Source organism: Ailuropoda melanoleuca, chromosome 15, assembly GCF_002007445.2.
Source record: "Ailuropoda melanoleuca isolate Jingjing chromosome 15, ASM200744v2, whole genome shotgun sequence".
Lineage (NCBI taxonomy): Eukaryota > Metazoa > Chordata > Mammalia > Carnivora > Ursidae > Ailuropoda > Ailuropoda melanoleuca.
The window spans coordinates 80918024-80937108 of record NC_048232.1 but is presented as its reverse complement, the minus strand read 5'-3'; the positions used below and the strand labels follow the sequence as shown (position 1 = coordinate 80937108).

General features: G+C 56.7%; 2 protein-coding genes and 1 pseudogene across 2 annotated transcripts in view; all 3 read right to left on the bottom strand.

Annotated features, from left to right (window-relative positions):
• TRIOBP (TRIO and F-actin binding protein) overlaps nucleotides 1–3688 on the bottom strand; it is a 52358-nt gene extending 48670 nt beyond the window's left edge. Inside the window, exon 1 of the mRNA XM_034644459.1 lies at nucleotides 3528–3688. Within this exon, the coding sequence (XP_034500350.1) occupies nucleotides 3528–3641 (114 nt within the window). The 5' untranslated portion in view covers nucleotides 3642–3688. The remainder of the gene's footprint in view (nucleotides 1–3527) is intronic.
• A 4524-nt stretch (nucleotides 3689–8212) lies between these two features.
• On the bottom strand, nucleotides 8213–8313 carry LOC117796532 (annotated as a pseudogene).
• A 3316-nt stretch (nucleotides 8314–11629) lies between these two features.
• NOL12 (nucleolar protein 12) lies at nucleotides 11630–17754 on the bottom strand. Its single transcript, XM_034644461.1, has 6 exons — nucleotides 17601–17754; nucleotides 16161–16266; nucleotides 15750–15798; nucleotides 15090–15232; nucleotides 13647–13744; nucleotides 11630–13235 (listed from the first exon to the last, which is right to left on the bottom strand). The coding sequence occupies exons 1-6, from the start codon at nucleotides 17681–17683 to the stop codon at nucleotides 13070–13072; spliced, it is 645 nt and encodes a 214-aa protein (XP_034500352.1). The 5' UTR covers nucleotides 17684–17754; the 3' UTR covers nucleotides 11630–13069.
• Between the last annotated feature and the right edge of the window lie 1331 nt (nucleotides 17755–19085).

Sequence of the window (19085 nt, the reverse complement as noted above, 5' to 3'; positions counted from 1 at the left end):
ATGTGTGTGCTGCAGGATGCCAAGGAAACAAAAGGGCCCAAATGGGTCTTCTGCAGCTGGATAACAAGGCTGAGGGCGGAGGGTGAGGAGGAGGGAGCAAGCCCACCTAGAGAGGGAAGTAAATGGTCTGAGGGAGGAAGAGGAAGTCTGAGGGGGGAAGGAGCAAGGGGAGATTTACCCTGCTGCAGGGGGTGCAGGGGGCGCAGGGGGCGCAGGGGGCTCGGGGTCAGGAGGGTCCAGGCCCAGGGGTGGGGTGGGGGTGGGGCCCTGAGCCCGCAGCCTTTCTCTCCCCCGCCCGCAGCCAGGCCACACCTGCGAAGGCTGGTGCCGGGCTCACCCGGGGGGAACGGCGGCTCACCTCCTCCGAGAAGGCCCCCCCATTCCTCCCCACCTCCCCGGGGCGGGGGGCCCTCCCTGGTGGTGGGAGCCGGCGGCCGAGGCACCCTGCACTCCGCCTCGTCTCAGGTTACCTGGGCGGCGGGCTCCGGCCGGTGGCGGCTGGCGGCTGTCAGCACCCTCGTCCCCGGGGGGCTCCGGCTCGTGGCCCCCACGCTGCCGCCCTCCCAGGCCCCGACTCTGGGCCGTGGTGGCGGCAGCCGAGGCAGCGGAAACCTTAGAGGGGCCGTCTGCGAGCAGGGGCCCCTCATTACTCTTTCATAAGCCGGGGCCCAGCCAAGAACAATGCGGGACACGAAACCGCGGGAACCTGATCTGCGCGCTCACCTGAGAGCCTCGTAGGGCGGGGGGCCTGGGCGCGGGCTCCCCGGGGACCCCGGAGCTCCGTGCCCAGGGCCGAGGCCACAGCCCAGCCACGGGGCAGGGTGGGGGCGGGCAGCCCCAGATTCCAGGAAAGCCACGGCAAGTGGGCCCTGGGCAGCGCCAAGGAGCGGGGCCGGGGTGTCCGCAGTGGCATCCAAGCCGGACGAGGCCCGTGTGGGTTCAGTTTCGCCCCCTGCCCCGGAGCCAGATTCTGATCAGAACTCGGCAGGGAGAGGTGTCAGATCCACAGCCCAGCCCGGCGCCTTGGCCGCCCTGGGGACCTTGCCACGTGAATGAGGAGGGAACAGTGCCTCGGGTACCACCAAGGGGTCCAGCCCAGCGGGGCCCAAATGGGACCCTCAGCCTGTCATGGCACCTCTCCCCGCTTGCACCCGCAGCCCCCATCACTACCCACGGCCGCCTAAGCAGGCCCAGTAGCCAGTCCCTGGCTCTGATTTCCCGTCTGGCAGGTCAGCACGGGCTCTGGCCTCAGACAGACATCAGGCCCAATCCTGGCACCTCCGCATCCCAGCTGGGTGACCTCAGCTCGGTGGCATCCCTCTCTGCGCCTGGTTTTCTCATCTACAAAACGGGGATGATAAGAACACACACCTCCTAGGGATGTTAGGAGAATTAAATGGGTCAGTATTTGTAAAGGACTTAAAACAGTGCCTGGCCTCACATCTTCAAGATGATAAATAATGTAAAAACATTAAATAGAATTTTATTAGCGCTAAATCAATAGAATGTTAAATACATTTAAGAATAAAGACATCGAAAGGGCGCCTGGGTGGTTCAGTCCGTTGAGCGTCCGACTCTTGGTTTCAGCTCGGGTCATGATCTCAGGGTCCTGGGATCAAATCCCCAGAAGAACCCCGCAACAAGCCCCCCCACCCACGCATCCATGGAGAGTCTGCTTGGGATTCTGTCTCTCCCCTCTCCCTCTGCAGCTCCCCCAGCTTGTGTGCTTTCTCTCAAATTAATAAATTAATCTTAAAAAAAAAAAAGAATAAATACATTGAAAGGGATGTGTGGTGCCTGGCAGACAGCAGGACCCTCCCTGCAAATCCTGGCCGCGACCTGGTCCAGGCCTCCTGATTTCCAAGGATAACCAACCCCCCGCCGGCCTAGGGGAGGCTCAGCTGAGAGCAGAGCAGGGATGCATCCAGCACCCAGGCTCCTAGGGGAGCTAGAGCGAGCTTCAAGGAGAGGGTTGCCCTAGGACCTAGGGTCCCATCTGCATATCCCTGGGTGGCATAATGCCCAGCACATTTTAGGCACCTGATCCTTATGTGTGAACACGTGAGGTGGCCCAAGGTCTCAGACCAGAAGTGGCTGAACTGACGCTGGAACTCAGACCTGTCTGAATCCAAGTCTCTCCTCCCATTCCACACTTGCCATGCCCCTCCCCCCCCCCACCACTGGGAAGTCCATGGGCATCAGAGACGGACTCGAGGGGCTTCGGCATGTTCTCTCAACGTGGGGCTGAGGGTAGAGAACTATTATTGAAGGTATCAAGACATGTAGAGGGACGCCTGGGTGGCTCAGTCATTAAGCATCTGCTTTCGGCTCAGGTCATGATCCCAGGGTCCTGGGATGGGGGCCTGCATTGGGCTCCCTGCTCAGTGGGGAGCCTGCTTCTCCCTCTCCCACTCCCCCTGCTTGTGTTCCCTCTCTCGCTGTCTCTCTCTGTCACATAAATAAATAAAATCTTAAAAAAAAAAAAATGACATGTAGAAAATTCTCTCCCAGGTTTACTTTTCGGGTCGGGAAGGAGGAAGAGAGGAAACTAACATGTATTGAATTAGCCACATGTGCCTTGGGCTGAATGGTGCCAGACGCCCTGAGTGAGAAGGCCCTGTTGCCTCACTTTTCCCATTAGGAGAGTGAAGCCAGAGAGGGTCTGACCCCAGCTCACGCGGCAGGTAAATGGCAAGCCTAGGACTGGGACTCTGGCCTGCCTGGCTCCGAAGCTGAACTCCCTTATGAAGGCCACCTCGTGGAGCATGACACCCTGTGCCGAGCTGGCTGCCAGGCTCAGGAGGGGCCTCAGGACCCACTGGGAATGACAGCGCCATGGGCGGGGAAGGGGGGTGCGGGTCAAGGCTGGAGGGATCCATGCAGATTCACAGTCCCGCCCTGTACCAGGAGCTCTGGGTTTACACGTAGCGGGGCTTGGCCTAAGACCACAACGACTGCAAAGTGAGAAAACACCTCCCCTTTGGCTCCTTCAATACCTCTAGGGAGAAAGTCTCCAGTAGGTGCTGGGGTACTTTTAATGCCTCCCTAACACCCGCCAACTTCTTTTTTTAAAGAGAGACAGCAAGACTCAGACTCAGAACATTCAGCCAACTACATTCTCCAGTTAGAATTTAATGACATTTCTGATTTTCTTCTTTTTCTTTCTTCCTTCTTAACCTTCTTTCTATATAAAGGATATGATCCTAGTTTCCTATTTGTGGTGATGATATAAAGTTTTGTTTTAGTATAAATTTTTAAAAGGGTGTTTATTTAAAGAATAATAAAAAAAAGTACTAGATTACCTGAGGCTATGGCAAAAAATCATAAGAGCAGGAGGAGAATGACTCGCATTTGGAAAACATAATGTGGTCCCACCAGCTCATAGTACTGATGGCAGAACCAGGTTCTGCCCAGAAGGAAGGCCAGTGTCTGGGTTAGGCCACAAGTTAGTGGCCCAGCCAGGCGCCGCCCGTCATGAACACCCCCCCATCCCAAACCACCACAACCCTTCAGCAAAGCTGGCCTACCTGGTGCCTTGGTCTGTGGGCCTCCTCAGGGCGGAAGCAGTTTTGACAGCAGCTCTGGGCCAGCACGTTGGCCTCAAAGTGTTCGCACGGGGCATTCCCAGCCACCTCCTCCATATTGGTCGAGTCTGGCCAAAGTAGCTCCTGAGATCCGATGGTGGGGCCTGGGAAGAATGGGGGTGGGTAAGGACCGGGTAATTGGGTGGCAGCCCACTCGGAGCCCAGCCTTAGCTGCCCCCAGACAGATAAGGACTCAGGAAATAAGGTCATCCATCCATTCTTTTAGCTGTTCATTTACTCACTTGGTCAACACCCCTTTTGCGCCTACTACGCACCAGGCACTCTGCCGAGCATTTGCCATGTGATTTCTAGTCATCACTGCAGTGTTGCTCAAAGTGTGTTCCGAGGACGCTACATTAGACTCAGCCGAGCTGCCCCTAAAATGCATGTTCCTAGGGCACCTGGGGGCTCAGTCGGTGGAGCACGCGACTCTTGATCTTGGGGTTGTGAATTTGAGCCCCACATTGGGCATAGAGATTACTTTAAAACAAAAACAAAAACACACATCCCCAGTTCCCTCCCCAGATCCACCCAGTGAGAATCTCCTGGAGATGAGGCCTGGGGTTGTGCATTTTCAACAAGTTTCCTGGGTGACGCAATGCACCCCAAAGTTGAGTACCCCAGCCTCACAGTTACCCCACATTGTAGATAAAGTCAGTGCCAATTTCAGATGAGGCAAAAGCCCACCAAGGGCCCACACCTTGCTCTACGTCCGAGGGGCTGAACTGGATTCCAAACCCAGGTCCCTGTCCCTCCCCGCCCTCTTGGAGGTGGAAGTGAGGGGCACTGGGTCACACTGCCAATTCACACAGGTTCCTTGGGCAACGCTGGGAGTGAAGCAAAGGCCCGCAGGTATTTTCGGAGTTGAGGACAAAGTCATGAACAAAAGTGAACAACCTCAGGTCACACGGCAAGGATGCAGCATGGTTTAGCCAAAAAGCAGCCCCGGCGCTCGGCCTTGGGAACAGGGCCCTCCCATTTGGGTGGGGCCACCGACGGCTCCGGTGCCATGCCCTGGGACAGCGGAGAGGGGGGAGGCCCCCCAAAAAGAGTGACTTGAAGATGCCTTCCTGCTCACAGAGAGAGCCCCGAGAGAAGAGTGGCACACAAGGCAAACCCATATCCCCAAACCCCATGCATCTTGCGGCGCCCCCAGGCCACCTGCCCATACTCGGGTCCTCACCTGGCCAGTTTCCTCCAAAGCATACCAGGACATAAGGCCTTTGTGGCCAATCTCAGCTGAGACCTGGAGAATCTCACATCCTCCCCTGGGGCAGCCAGGGTGAAGCTTCCCGGCTCCTCCAACATCGGACCTGGGGAGGTGGCAGGAGCCGGTGTGTGTGTGAGGGGGGTACCCACTGGCCCCTCGAGCCTCCCTGGGCCATCATTTCCCCGCGAGGTCCCCTGACCCAGGCGTGGAGGGGGCGCGCAGCGGTCCCGCCCAGGTTGGGCGGTTCTTTCCAGGTCTAGCCGCATAAAGGAGCATCGCCTGACACGGAGAAGGCGGCTCATTTCCCTGGGGGCGGTTGGGGGCTCTATTCCACGTGCCCCTCACTGCTCCGGTTGCCTCCTCCTCCTTATCCCCACTCAGTTGGCAGAATCCTCTAAAATGCGCATTAGGTGTGGCTGTAACAATGAAAAACCTTCGGGAGACACTCATGCCCCACCCGGAGAATGGACTCCTGGACCTCTCCAGCGGGTCAGCCAGTGCCTCTCCGTCTGCCTCGCCCCTCTACCTTACCCCACTAGAGTCCTCTCCCCGCCCGCGTCCCCCTTTTCCGCTGCACAGTACTACTGACCTCGGCTCGGGTTTCCACGCACAGGGGGTGCCGGGGTGGGATGTCGGGGTCACAGCTTCTATTTTAACAATGAATCAGAACGTTGCCCCGGAGGTGGACGAAGACCACTCCCCTGCCGCTCTTGCATAGGCTCGATCTAGGCTCTTCATTTACATAAAGGCTGTGGGATTGGACAACCCGAGGGCGAGGGGCGGGGCGGAGGCGGGCGGCGCCCCGATGTCTCTGAGCGCGGGACCCGCGGCACGTTTAGCCTGAGCGGCCGCTGGGTCTGAGCTCCCAGGGGGCCCTTTAGAGGGCTGGCACTGACGGGCCTGGCTCCCTCTGATCTCTTTCCCGCCGGTGCATTCTCGCCACAGTTCCCTAGGCTGGCCTTAATCCACATGTCAGGCTAGACACTTAAAGTCTCTGTCCTCAGTTTTCTTATCTGTAAAATGGGAAGAGTAGTAGCACCTGTGGGGATGATATGAAATGCCCAGGGGTTTTCAGCCTCCATTTGCTCGCCTTCGCTGACGTAGAACTCACTCACAAAATGTACAGTCTCCTTTTTATTTTGTTTAATCTGCCCCCTTTTTAAAGCTAACATTTATTCTGCACTATATACCAGCTCCCATTCCAAAATCCTTCACATTCGTTAGGATACAGTAACCCAAAGGGTTAAGCACCGAGATCCTAATTTCACAGCAACTAAGGACAATTCACTTGCCAGGGTCACACAGCTAGTAAGAGGCAGAACCAAGACTGAAACCCTGGTGTGTCTGATTCCCCTAGCACCGCAGACCATCTGCATTCACTAATTCACGCAGACATTCCCAAGTATCTGTGCTGGGCACTGGGGGGTGGTGACATGAATAAAACGTGCCTCCTTCTGAGATGAGAAGCCCGTTGGCCAGTGGAAGAGATAGCCCCTGCACAGGTCATCCTGGCCCAGGATGGAACGGGTGAAGACGCAGTTTGGTCACAAGGATAATGAGCTTTCGGCTTGATCCTAGCTACTGTGAGCAAAACAGGAAGTAGTGTGACAGAGGTTCAATATCTGGCTCGGCGCCTCTCAGCTGTGTGATCTTGAGAAAGTTACTTGACCTCTCTGAGCCTGGTGTGGGTTAGACATCTGGTTCGAGTGTGAGGGTCAGGACAAGGGGCCCTTTAGCCCCATCCCCTATCCCCCCAGCCCCTCACCCCCACCAATCAGTAAAATCTGGAGCTAACTCAGGGTGGCGCTCCTGACAATCCAATTCATTAAATACTTACAGAGCCCCTGCTTAGTCAGTTGTGTGTGCTGAGGGATACTTAGCGAACAAAAGATTGAGCCTCCTGATTGCTTGGTGCTTACATTCTAGTGGAGACAAACAGACCCCAAACAAGATAAAGATGTATTTATTTATTAGAGAGAGGGAGGGAGAGGAGGGGCTGAGGGAGAGAGAGAATCCCAAGCAGACTCCCCACTGAGCAGGGAGCCCAGGACGATGGGGGGCTCGATCCCACGACCCTGAGATCATGACCTGAGCCAAGATCAAGAGTCAGATGCCCAACTGACTGAGCCACCCAGGAGCCCCGAAGCCAAACAAGATAAATAAGCAAGATATGGAGTGTGTAGGCTGGGGAGAGGTGCCAAGGAGAACAAGGAAGCCAGGAAGGGGGGTGGAAGTGGCTCGTATGGGAGGGCAATACATTTGAAATAAGGTGGGCAGGGAAGGCCTCACTGAGATGGTGACAACCTAGCAAAGCCCTGGAGGAGAGGGAAGTGAGGCTGCAGGCCCCAGGTAGGAACAGTCTGCTGGAGGGGACAGAGTAGTGAGGCTGGAGGCAAGGGAGGGAGGAGGGGAAGAGTCCCGGGGCAGGCCCGGGGGTTGTCCTGAGCACTCTCCTAGCTCTGGAGCTGCCTGGCTGGGCCCTTGGAGGGCAGGAGAGGACGGTAGGCAGGTGGGCAGCAGCCAGCGTGCTGAAGGAGAGATGACTGGAAGGAGGGAGGGGGAGTGGGCCGGGGAGCTCCAGGGACTGTTGAAAGGGCCCCCCTCTTGGGGGGGGGCAGTGGCTCTAAGAGTGGTTGAGGCCCAAAGAGGGGCCTTTAGTCATCTAAGTAATAACAGTCCCTCCTTTTACCGAGGGGGCAAAGCTGGCCTCCTCTCTGCATACACAGTGGGGTTTCTCCCAACACCTCCCTGCGATGCAAGGGTAGCCATCACCATCCACATTGTATAGAAGTGAAACTCAAGGCTAAAGCAAGTTGCCCAAAGCCACTCAGTTACTTGATGACAGAGCCTGGTCTGAAAAACACACTCCCAGAGTCCTGCGCGGGATGGCTCCAATCACTCAGGGTTAAGGGAACAATGGTAGCCAAGGCAGCGCGAGCCACCCTGGTCACTGTTCATTCTCAGCCTCACGCCTCCCTTTCTGTTCCCTGCAGAGTCTGCGCCTGCTCACCTCCACCTTTGCTCATGCTATTCCCTGTGGCAGGGATACGTTCTCCTTAGGTCTGGGGTAGCTGAACCAGCACTGGCACTTCTAGACCCACTCCACCCCTCTGACCTCAGTTTCCTCCTGCCTTCCCAGCCCACCCCACCCATAGGCCTGTTGGAGGATCCCATGCTGTGCAGGCAAGGTTAGACACGCAGGGGGCGCTGGCCCCATGGAGCAGAAGCAGGAAGGCCGGAGTCTCTCAAGGGGTCATTAGGGCTGACTCCGGCCCGGCCCGTGGCGACCCTGGGAAGTGGCGACTGGGTGAAGCCAGGCTTACTTTCACCGAAGAAGCCAGAAACCTGAACTTCTGCATGAAATCGCAACATCTTAAAATATGGCTAAGTCAACTGATTTTTGTTTTGGTTTTTGTTCGGTTTTTGCCTCCAAGAATTGGGTAAACACTCAGAATTGCTCCTCTCCAAAGGATTCTTTAGTAAAAGGCAAAAGAATGATCTGAAGAAAAACCAGAGTATAAGTCAAATTATTTGTTTATTTTACTCAAATTGTTGGGGGGGTTGAGGTTTTGTTTTAAAGATTTATTTTAGGTGGGGGGAGGGGCAGAGGGAGAGAGAGAGAATCTCAAGCAGACTTTCCGCCCTCGGGGCTCAATCCCACAATCCTGAGGTCACCGCCTGAGCCGAAATCAAGAGTCGGTTGCTCAAACCAACTGAGCCACACAGGCACCTCTGGTCAAACTGCTTTTAAATACTCTGTGCGTCAAACCAAACTAATGTTCAGGTCTTCTGTCCTATGCAGTGTCTCTGAAATGGTAAATCACAGATTTTCCGTTCCCTTAGTGATACCTTAAATGGCACCCCCTCCAGGAAGCCCTTCCTGGCTTCCCCAGCCTTAAGGGCTCACTGTACTGAGCTGAGATCCTGTGCTGGCCTCACACTCTGGCCTCTTTCACATTATGGACCTTATGAGTGTGCCCCTTGAAGGCAACACTCGGCTTGTCCAGCCACAGACAGTATTAATGTATCTAGGGAGTGCCTTGCTTCCTGAGGGGGCCACCTCAGTGTACCTCCATTGCAAAATGGGCTTAATGGAATTGCCTAGACTGTGGGGTTACTGTGAGAACTCGGTGAGTTAAACCATGTAAAGAGTGGCTGGTATACAGTAAGTGCTCAGTAAATGCTACTATTATTATCTCTCCTCCACTCAGTCCCTACAGCTACAGCTCATGCAGTGTAAGTCGCTGGAGGGCAGGGACCACCACCCTCTCTTGCTCACCAATGTATCCCCAGTGACTGGGACTTCATAGGTGCTCAATAAATACTTGGCCAGAGAGTGAATGGGTGCCTGCATGAGAGGAGGGCCTCGCTGCCTCTCCCAGAATAACTACAACAGGGTCTTGGAGCCTCCAGGAGTCCCAGTGCAGCCTCCACACTACCACCAGGGATCTCTCCTAAATGTCACTCACCCTGACTTGCCCCTGGCAACTCCCCAGCCCCACCTCAGGGACTCCCAATGCCCACAGGATAAGGGTCCAGGTCCTTAGCTCAGAATTTGAGGCCCTTCAGGGTCTGGGCCCGTGGGCCTCTGCAGCTGCTTCCCCTCTGGCCACTCCCCACCTTTATTCACCAGGGCCTGCTCTCTGGCCGCCCATCCCCTCCCCCAGCTGCCTGGCCAACCCAAGTCATCTTTCAAGATTCACACCAAGGATCACCTCCTCTCAGAAGACTTCTTGGATGCCCTCCTCTCTGCCCTCTGGGCCTGTAAGGATGAATGCCCTCTAACACTTTGTTGAGCCCCTGACCTCCAGAGGGACGTCCATGTGTCTGCGCTCTCCGTGGGATGCAAGGACCATGTCTTATTAGCTGTGACAGGTAAATTCTGACATTATGTAACTGGAGACTCAGTTTTCTAACCTGTCAAATGGAGCTAATTCCCACTTCGCCATGCTGCTGTGAGTTAATAATGTGACTGGCACATGATAAGTGCTCAAAAAATTACTTTCTCATCTGCTTTCTTTTGGCTGTTATTTGGCAATCCTGCGACCAGGGTGCAAGGGAGAGAGGGCAAAGTTCACTGGATGGGAAAGGTTTCAGCGGAGGCCCAGGAGACATGATGGATGTGGTGATGGGAAGGAGGAAAAAAAAAAAAACAGATTTAAAAACTCGCAGACAGGCAAGCATGGCACTAGAGCCAAGAAAATTCTAGAACAAATTATTTCAAGGGTCGCTGGGAGCATCTGTGAGGAGGGGGATGGCGTCCCACGTAATTCAGCCAGAACTGGCTCAGGACTATGGTGAGACAGGCCCTGTGCCAGGGGCAGAAACACAGCAATTACTGACACGTTCACTCAGAAGGCTCACGGTCTGCTAGTGTGGACAGACATAACTGGGTTACCATGTGTTCAGTGTTTACAAGAAGGAAACAAAAAGTGTCATCGGAGCCCATGTGGGGAGGGGTGGAGGGGAAGGATCAATTCCCAGAGCTGGAGGAGGGGTCAGGGAGGGCTTCTTTGAGGAGGTGGCTCAAAGACAGAGCGAGAAAGGCCGTGAGCAGCCTGTGAGCATCTAAAGGGCACCTCCAACATCTGGGAGATGTCAGCTTGAAGCCCAGAGGACTTTTGTCATGCCGGACACGCTCACAACGGAAGAGGCAGTGAGGTCTCCAGCTCCGGGCGAACTGGGAACCCCCGGCCAGAGCCACTGAGGTCAACAGTTCAAACCTGGGGGCTCCAAGCCTCTGAGGTCCTGGGGACTTTGGAGAGGATGAAAGCTTCCCTGGCACAGAACCCTTTCCTCTACTGCTCCCGCCCTGGGCAGGCAGCTCCAGCAGGCCTGCCCACTCATCCCCCCGGGGAGGGCGCAACCACCCCAAAACACAGCCTACCAGGAGAGTCTTTCCTCTACTGGGCTGAGAGGCCTTGCTCCTTCTGCTAGCATCCGGGAGGCTCACTCAGTAACCAAGGAACAGAAAAGCGTCTGCTGTGGCTTTAGTTCCATACACTTGGATCCTGACAGCCCTTTCCTTATACATCTGGCTTCTGTGGGAGACGCTGCTGCTTGTACCCAAGATTTTTATTTGGGGGGGAGAGAGAGAGAGAGAAAGAGCGAGCCAGTGAGAGTAAGCACGAGCAGCAGGGGAGGGGCAGAGGGAGAGGAGGAAGCCGACTCCCCAGGGCTCCATCCCAGGACTAAGGGCATCATGACCCGAGCCACCCAGGAACCCTGCACAATCCTCAATTCTTATTTGGGCACATGGTTCTCCAGAATGAGCCACAGGACCCCGCCTTCCCTACAGCCAGGAATTCCCTCTTCCTCCTGCCCCACATCTTTGCCTTCTGCCCAACCAATGGCACATGACAAGTATCAAACGTTCTTAAAAGGAGGGAGGGCCATGTTCTTCAACCCTTCCTCCTTCCTGCTGGCTGAAAGGCAAGTATGAAGGCTGAAGCTCAAGCAGCCATCTTGGACCATGAGGCGGAAACCATGTGTTGAAAATGGCACAAAACAAAAAGCTAAAGGCCTCCCGTACCGCCCCCCCCCCCCCCCCCCGCCGCTCCAGGCTAGTTATCTCCCTGTTAACCTCCTCTTACAAAAGCCAGTTGTTCTTAAATTTCATTTTCTATTATATGCAGCTAAACCTAATCCTTCTTTATAAAGCTTCTAGAAGCCCCAAGCCCAGGAGGTCCACCTGATGGACAGCGGCAAGAGGAAAGAATCCAGGTGTGGAGCACGGAGAGAGGGGTTCTGATTCTACCACTTCTGATCCCAAGACTGGTAAAATTGCTAACTCGATCGCCTTGGTCTTCTGTAAGAACTGATGGCACACATGGAAGAGAGCCGATGAGAATTTAATACTTGAAAACACTACAACTTGCAGATGGAAGTGGTAAATGACCCCGAGGCACTGGGGATGGGAGAAGAGCCATGGCTCCGTGGCCGCAGCACACAGTGGCCAGGAGCGCACACTGCAGGCGCACCTGCGGAATGCCAGGGGCTGCGGGAGGTGGTCGTGGTTCGTGCGTGAGGCTCACGTCAGCCTCAAGGCAGCCCGAAGAGGTGGCTGTCTTGACATCTTACGTATGGGGAGACACCCAGAGAGGTCAGCGCCTCAAAGGGCTCACACGGAGGCCGAGTGGCTGAGCCAGGATTCAAACCCAAGCCCTGCCGTGTGCACTAATCCCTCAGGCCTAGGATGTGTTCTGCTCTAGCGGCCTGCGAGGGCAAGGCTCACACTCACCGCCCTGGGTTGGGCACTAGAACCACGGGCAGAGCTTGCTGGCGGGCCCCACCCTCCGCCCAGGAAGCAGCCCAGCAGAGCGAGTCACCCCACCCCAAGCCCAGGGAGGCAGGTGGAAGGAGCTGAAGAGCCAGGTCACAGCGCTTCCCACCCGTGAGCCCTGAGCTTCGAGTTCCCATGTCGAGATGTGGCCTTCAGCCAGGCACCAGATGGCGGGTCTGGATGGTGACATGGAGAACGCCAGTTCCCCCAGACACAGCCTAACAGAGCCCCTGTTCCTGAGCAGCCCTCCATGGGCTGAGCAGAAGGAAGACCAGCTTGGGACTTCAGCTCCCCCTCCTGCCAGCCCCTCCCACACCCCAGGGCCAGGCGGGACTTTGCACTCCCGTCACCTTGTCCAGCGCTCGCTGGTCCTGAGTGGGTGGGGAATGCTCTAGAACTCACCTGCTTCCACCACTTCAGTTTCAGCTGAGGAGCCCAATGAGGCCAAGAAGGGACAGACCCACGGACTCGGCCAGTAAAGGGTCGGAGTCTGACACCGCTCACCCACCTGGCTCAGCAGCCTGCTTTTCAGAGTAGCTGGATGACTCTAGGCTCTACCAGTGTTATGCTGGTCTGTAACCCGGGTTAGGGGCCCAGACCTAACAATACCCTTTCACACCCACACGGAAAACTGCTGGACAGTGAGGATGGGCCCGCTCGCCTGACAGTTTCCACCACCTCGGAAGCCTGCCCTTGGCACGTGGCATCAGGGTCAGGGACAAACAGACCACAAGTGCACTCAGGTTCACAAATCTGATGAGGGCTCAGTGGGGGAGACATTTGGGAAGATGCCCCAGATTCGGCTCTGAAGGCTCCTCCCGGGGGGAGCCACCTCTCAGCTGCCTGCCCCTTCCAGGGTCTAAGCGCTGGGCCAGAGAGGTGCTAGTCTCCCAGCCTTGGGCCGCAGAGTCACCACCTCGGTGCTGGGTTACTGGGACAGGCAAGCTGAGACAGGACAGGGGCACGGCTGGGGCACGGCCTGGTTCTCGGGGCTCACTCTCCGCTGTGCCGGGATTTGCCCGTCAGCCGGCGGCGCTGGCCCTTGCTCGTACGGGTGGCACTCGGGGGCTTCTTGGTGGAGTCTTGGGCCCGTCGGGGATGTTTCCTCTTGGTCTTTTTGCGACTGTGTGCGTGCAGTGAAGCTGTGAGAGCAGAGATCCTAGAGGAGGGAGGAAGGCTGGTCAGGCTGGGGCCACACTTACTCTGGGGAGCAGGGCCTGGCTGGAAGGTTGGATTTGGGGGTGACTGACTGCCTGACTCACAGAGGAAGTCAGTACAGGCCTTGAATGCTGGAAGTACCAAATCCACGCCGAAGGCAGCCTGCTCTGACCCCAGAGCACCTGCCAGTCCCTCAACTCGTAAAAAGGCCCTCACCCCAGGCACTAAGGACACCCAGGGCTGGCCACTGTCGAGGAGTGGGGGCGGGGAACAGGGGGGAGGGACACTCGATAGGCAGAGGAGAGCCCCACACCTGCCCCATGCCACCCGCCACAGGCCAGCGAGAGGCGGCTCCACAGGCCCCGTCACCAGTCAGCCACAGTATCCTAGGGGAGGACAGGCCAGGGCTCACCTCTGGGACAGGAGGGGGTCTCTGGACTTCCTGGGTAAGGCTCTGGTTGGCTTCTCCACGGAGGACGCCTCTTCCTCAGACCCAGGCAAAGCCCCTTGCTAAAGAAGCACAGGACAAGGACTGTCACGCAGAGCGGCAGGTCGGGAGGCCACGCAGAGCGGCAGATCGGGAGGCCACGCAGAGCGGCAGATCGGGAGGCCTGACACCAGCAGTCACGGCTCTGGCAGGGAGGGGCACGGCCTGCTGCCTCGAGGCCTGGCTCAGGGCTCGGACAAGGCCACGGGCGGACAGGCCACGAAGCGGGGATCACACAGGGAAGAGCCGAGTTTCACAGCCTCATCCCCCTTGTCTTCCAGCTCTGAGTGTCTGCACGTCGGCTGCAAGCCGAGGCCGGCAGGACTTACAGAAGAACGAGCACGAGAGAGAAGAGGGGCGTGAGCTCAGTGAGGACGCGATAAAGCGCCGGCTCAGGGCTTAAGGACGCCGTCACCGTGACAGGAAACGTGCTTTGCCTTGTGACTGTGGACAGACGGTACCGAAATGCCTGCCCCACCCAGACGGATGCAACTTTGACAGAAACAAACGCTTGGTGACGTGGTACTTCACTGGGAGGCTTTGTGACACTTTCAATGACATTCTGTTCTATTTCTTTCCTTTTTTCTTTTTTACTTTTAAAATTTTTTTAATTTTTTGGTTTTCTTTGTTTTTTTTTTTGAGAGCTTATTAGGCAGTGCTGCCCACGTAACGTCTCCCCGTCACTTCCAGAGCCTCTCCCTCGCTCGTACTCCCCAGCAGGCAGTGCCCGCACCGAGTCCCCCGGTCTCAGCCTCAGAGCACTGAGGTGGAACACTGCATCACACCAACTGAGGCAAAACAACACAATGTGCAGCTGCTTCTCCTATAAGCAGCGCTTTTCCCCTGCTCTTTCCAGAAGGCTCCATGGCTCCCGGGTCAGGGCCCATGGAGTGCTTTTAAAAGGGGGATCCTTTTTTTTTTTCTTTTCTTTAATGTGGGTTGCAATCTGGGAGTACCTCCCCACTCACAGCTTGCAAACTCACCGTTAGTGCACACAGCCGGGCCATCTTACTGCTGTTCCCATGCGCCGGAGTGACCACCATACACCGCGACCTTCAGTGCGTCTCTTGGATGAACCGCTTTTACACTCACAGCAATCCCATGGGACTGGTGCTATCAGCAGTGACACCCCGCCCCCCCGCAACTTACTGGTGAAGACACTTGCCCACGTTCCCACAGCCTCTGAGTCATGGAACTGGCTTCTGGAAGCCCCAGGCTCAGGGATTTTGTCCAGGCCCGGAAGAGTGCCCAGGAGGGAAAGAGCCCCTTGCATTGGAATCCCCATAACAGGGACTGGTACTCGGCACCCCTTGACAAGCCAGTCTACACCTGGGGCCCATCTTCCCTCGGGCTGGAAGTTACACCCACCTCGGGCGGAGGCAGTCCCAGCAGCCGGGCCCCCGAAAGGTCCAGGTCGCTGATGGTGGTCACGGTGACTGTGTGGTTGGGGTGGTCATACTGCACCGACTCTGTCTTTGCTGTCACCAGCCTGTCCAGTTCATCTGCCTCCTCTGTGCAAGGTGGCCACAGAACCTGGTCTCAGCCTCAGAGTGCAAGTGACCAGACTCTCGCCCCCTGCCCAGCTCTGGAGGACAATGGCCCCCTCTACTCTGTGGGAGAGTGTCCAGCAAGTCACCGGCTCCAGAGCCTGGACTGCAGACAAATGTAAGCGATTCAACGCCTCCCTTGATGCTCCGGGGAGACCTCAGACCATCTGGTTCTCATCTAGGCCAAACCCGGTGTGACCCCAGCAGCTGAGGCTGCCCACTGCCCTCTAACCCTAGTCCCTCCAGGCCTCGGGACCTGGGCTTTCTGCTCAGGATCGCTTCACCGAGAGGTTGGTCCTCCCTGTGTCTGATCCACTCATATTTAGAGGTTACTGAAGACCACCCCTGGCCTTTACATCACCACCAAGACCCCTAGAGCTAGGGAAGTTAGCCCCCACACCTCTCCCCTTCTACCCACCAAGGGAAAAATAAGCCTAGGCCTGTTGGCTATTCTCCAGGTCAGGGCAAAGGTGGGACTTACCCAGAGCCTCCTCTCTCTCTGCCAGCATCTTCAAGTATTCCTGATGGCGCTGAAACCAAAAGGGAAGGGAACACAGTGAGTGTGGCCTCTCCAGCCAACCCCAGGCAGGAGCATTGCTCATCTCCAGGGTGAGTGAGACCATGAATCCTCCTAGTGAAACAGGAGATTCCATCCTAAACCTCCCCCAGACCAGGGCCCACCATGATTCTACCTGTACAAACTGCTCCCCAGGCCTGCCCACACCCTTCCCTCATTCCCGCAGATGCCCCTATTAAGGCCAGCCAAGGATGTAAAGCCCCTGGGAGTCAGATTTGATTCACACACACACACACACACACACACACACACACACACTCTCTCTCTCTCTCTCCCTCCCTCCCCCCCTCACCTCCCTATCCTCCCCCTTTGCACCTCCTCCCGGAGTTTCTTCTGCTCCTCCTTGAGCCGATGCTTGATCTCCTCAATGGCTGCCTTCTTCCGCTCTACCTTCCTCTTATGGAAGCCAGTGAGGTACTCCCTACAGAAAAGAGGCAAGGGAGAGTCAGGAGGAGACACAGGAAGGAAAGGCTCACTCCAGGAAGAGAAAAACCACTAATACTATACCACTACTAAAATGTACACATGGGCGCCTGGGTGGCTCAGTCGGTTAAGCGTCTGCCTTTGGCTCAGGTCATGATCCCAGGGTCCTGGGATCGAGTCCTACACTGGGCTCCCTGCTCAGGGAGGAGTCTGCTTCTCCCTCTCTCTCTGCTCCCTCTCACCCCCACCGCTCGTGTGTGCTCGCTCGCTCTCAAATAAATAAAAAATCTTAAAAAAAAAACGTACACATGGTACCTCACGTATTCCTCGGAATAAGCTGCATGCTAGGAACCGATCCCCATCTTACAGACGGGGACACTGAAGCACAGAGAGGCTAGGCTACTTGCCAAAGGTCATAGAGAGTGTAAGGTCAGGAGAAAGAGGGAGATGTTGCCTCTTTCCACCCACCCCCCCCTCCAGGGTTCTCAGCCTCAAGCAACAGGGCCAGGTAGGTGGGTCTATGCACCTAGGACAGGCCGGGGCCAGATTCCATGACCCAGTGCATTACGCCCCTTCTAGCAGGGCTTTCAAGGCCACCCTCACCCAGACATCCACAAACTTTCCACTGGACTGGCACCCCATTTCCCCAGAACACCTGCCCCGGGACCCATCTGTAAGGCCCGTGAATGCCACCTTGCATTTCCCTCCCCAATCTGATCTTGGCTCCTTCTCATCTCTCTAGCGCCGGCTGCACCATTCCCAAATGTTCCAGGGGCCCAACACTAGGCTTTTCGCTGACCCACTACACTATGGCAAAGGGGCGCTCTGAGCGGGGAACATCTGATGGACCGGACGCTGAGGCTTAAGGGTCCAGCTCAGAGGTCTTGAGATCTGGCACCCCACACCAAAAGAGCTCAGGACACGTCTGATGACGGCATAAATGAACTTCAGCCACGCTCATCTCATTCACTCCTCATTCGTCAACAACAGCTGAGTCCACCGCGTGCGGGGCCGCCCCAGCCCGGGAGGTCGAAGCCTCAGCTCCGCCCCCCCCCCCGCCCCCGGCCCTCTGGCCGCGCACATCGCAGGAGCGGGGCCGACTGGGGCGCAGAGCGAGCGACAGGAGGGCGGGGCGGGCGATTCCATTCCCCAGGCGTGGGGGCCGACCGCGGCCGCTCCCATTCCGCAGGGGAGGGGGATGTCGAGGGGGAGCCTCGGGCCACGCCGAGAGGGCGGGGCCGGAAGGGACCTCTGCGTGAACGTAGGCCGCCCGGGCTCGCCCCGGCTCCGGCCGGCGGCCCGAAGGAGATCCGCTCCAGCCTTGGCACTCACCGCCGCTTCTCTTCGTCGAAGCTGAGAACGAGCCGCGGCCGGCGGTCGTCGCCATCTCGCTTCTTCTTCTTGTTGCGGCCCATAGCGGTGAGGCCTCCGGCGGCGCGGCTCCCGCACGCCTAAGACACTTCCGGGTGTATCGTTTTTTTGGCCTCCCGGGCGCGCCTCGCACTTAGGTTCCTCAGTTCCGTTGCTCAGGCCCCGCCTTTTAAAGGGGCCGCGGAGTCCGCCTCCCCACCCCTGCCTTCTGATTGCAACCCTCAGATACCTGCCCCCGCCCCCGCTCCCCCGGTGATTCCTAACCCCAATCCCTCTCTTAGATTAGCACCGGTGAAAGAGAGTCCCCAGAGTTTAGCACGGTGTCTGGACATGCAAGTAGCCGCTCAATACGGAGTTATTAGTAAATGGCCAAATATTGCTGATCATACTTTCGATTCTGATGTCAACTCGTTAGTGGTCTCCAAGAACGCATCTCTGGCGCCACACTCCCTGGATTAGAATCCCGGTACCCCCAATTACAGCTGTGGTTCTGGACCGATTGCCTTCGCTTGGCCGCAATTACCCTATTTGTAAAATGGGGATAATTACAGTGACTTTGTAGGGTTGTGCAAGGCAGTGGTTTTCAAACTTTGGCCTTTGTCAGAATCCCCTGGAGGGCTTGCTGAAACCCAGATCTCTTGGCCCCACCCCAGAGTTTCTGATTCAGCGGGTCTCGAGTGAGCCCCATAGTCTGCAATTCTAACAAATTCTCGGGGGATGCTGATACTGGTGGTTTAAGAACCATGATGAGGAAAAGTGAGTTATGTAACATCGCGTGTAAGTAATATATTGCCACACTTGTGTTTGCTACACAAGCCATGGCCCCCTCTCTGTGCCTCCGTTTCCCCAGGTGTGGCATGGGGGTGTAATAATAACACATCCTTTACTGAAGATGAGGGCGGGCACGTGAAGACATTCAGTAAAACACCGCCTGAAGGAGAATTTCAGTAACTGGGATCCTATGCCTGAATCCCCACTCTCAGTTCACCCCTGCTGGGGCACTGCAGACAAGCCGCTGCCTTGCTTTGAAGGGTGATCATTACAGTGCAGGGGATGGTACCTGTGCGGCGGGGAGCCCAGGAGGCTGCAGGAGCTCTGTGCTGGCCCCTGCAGGGCAGAGGGCTTCCCAGAGGAGGTGACCCCAGAACTGGCTGAGAGTGGGGATATCAGAGGATATCGGGGTGATGAACAACTGCCCTTCTGACCTTTTGCCCTTTAGTGGCCGCACCCGGATGCCACCCTTGGCATCCTCCCTCTGGGTAGAAGCATTACACTGGGTGCAGTGATGCCCCCCGTGAGCCCTTTCGGCAGCTGGCTGCCTCCTGAGTGCCGGGCTCCCCACCCCCACCCCAGAGCAGACTGGCTGTAGAAGAAAAGTGAAGGGTCAGCCGCTGGACGTGATGTGATTTATGATTTTAAACCTCCCTGGGCTCCTTCCTTCTCCGC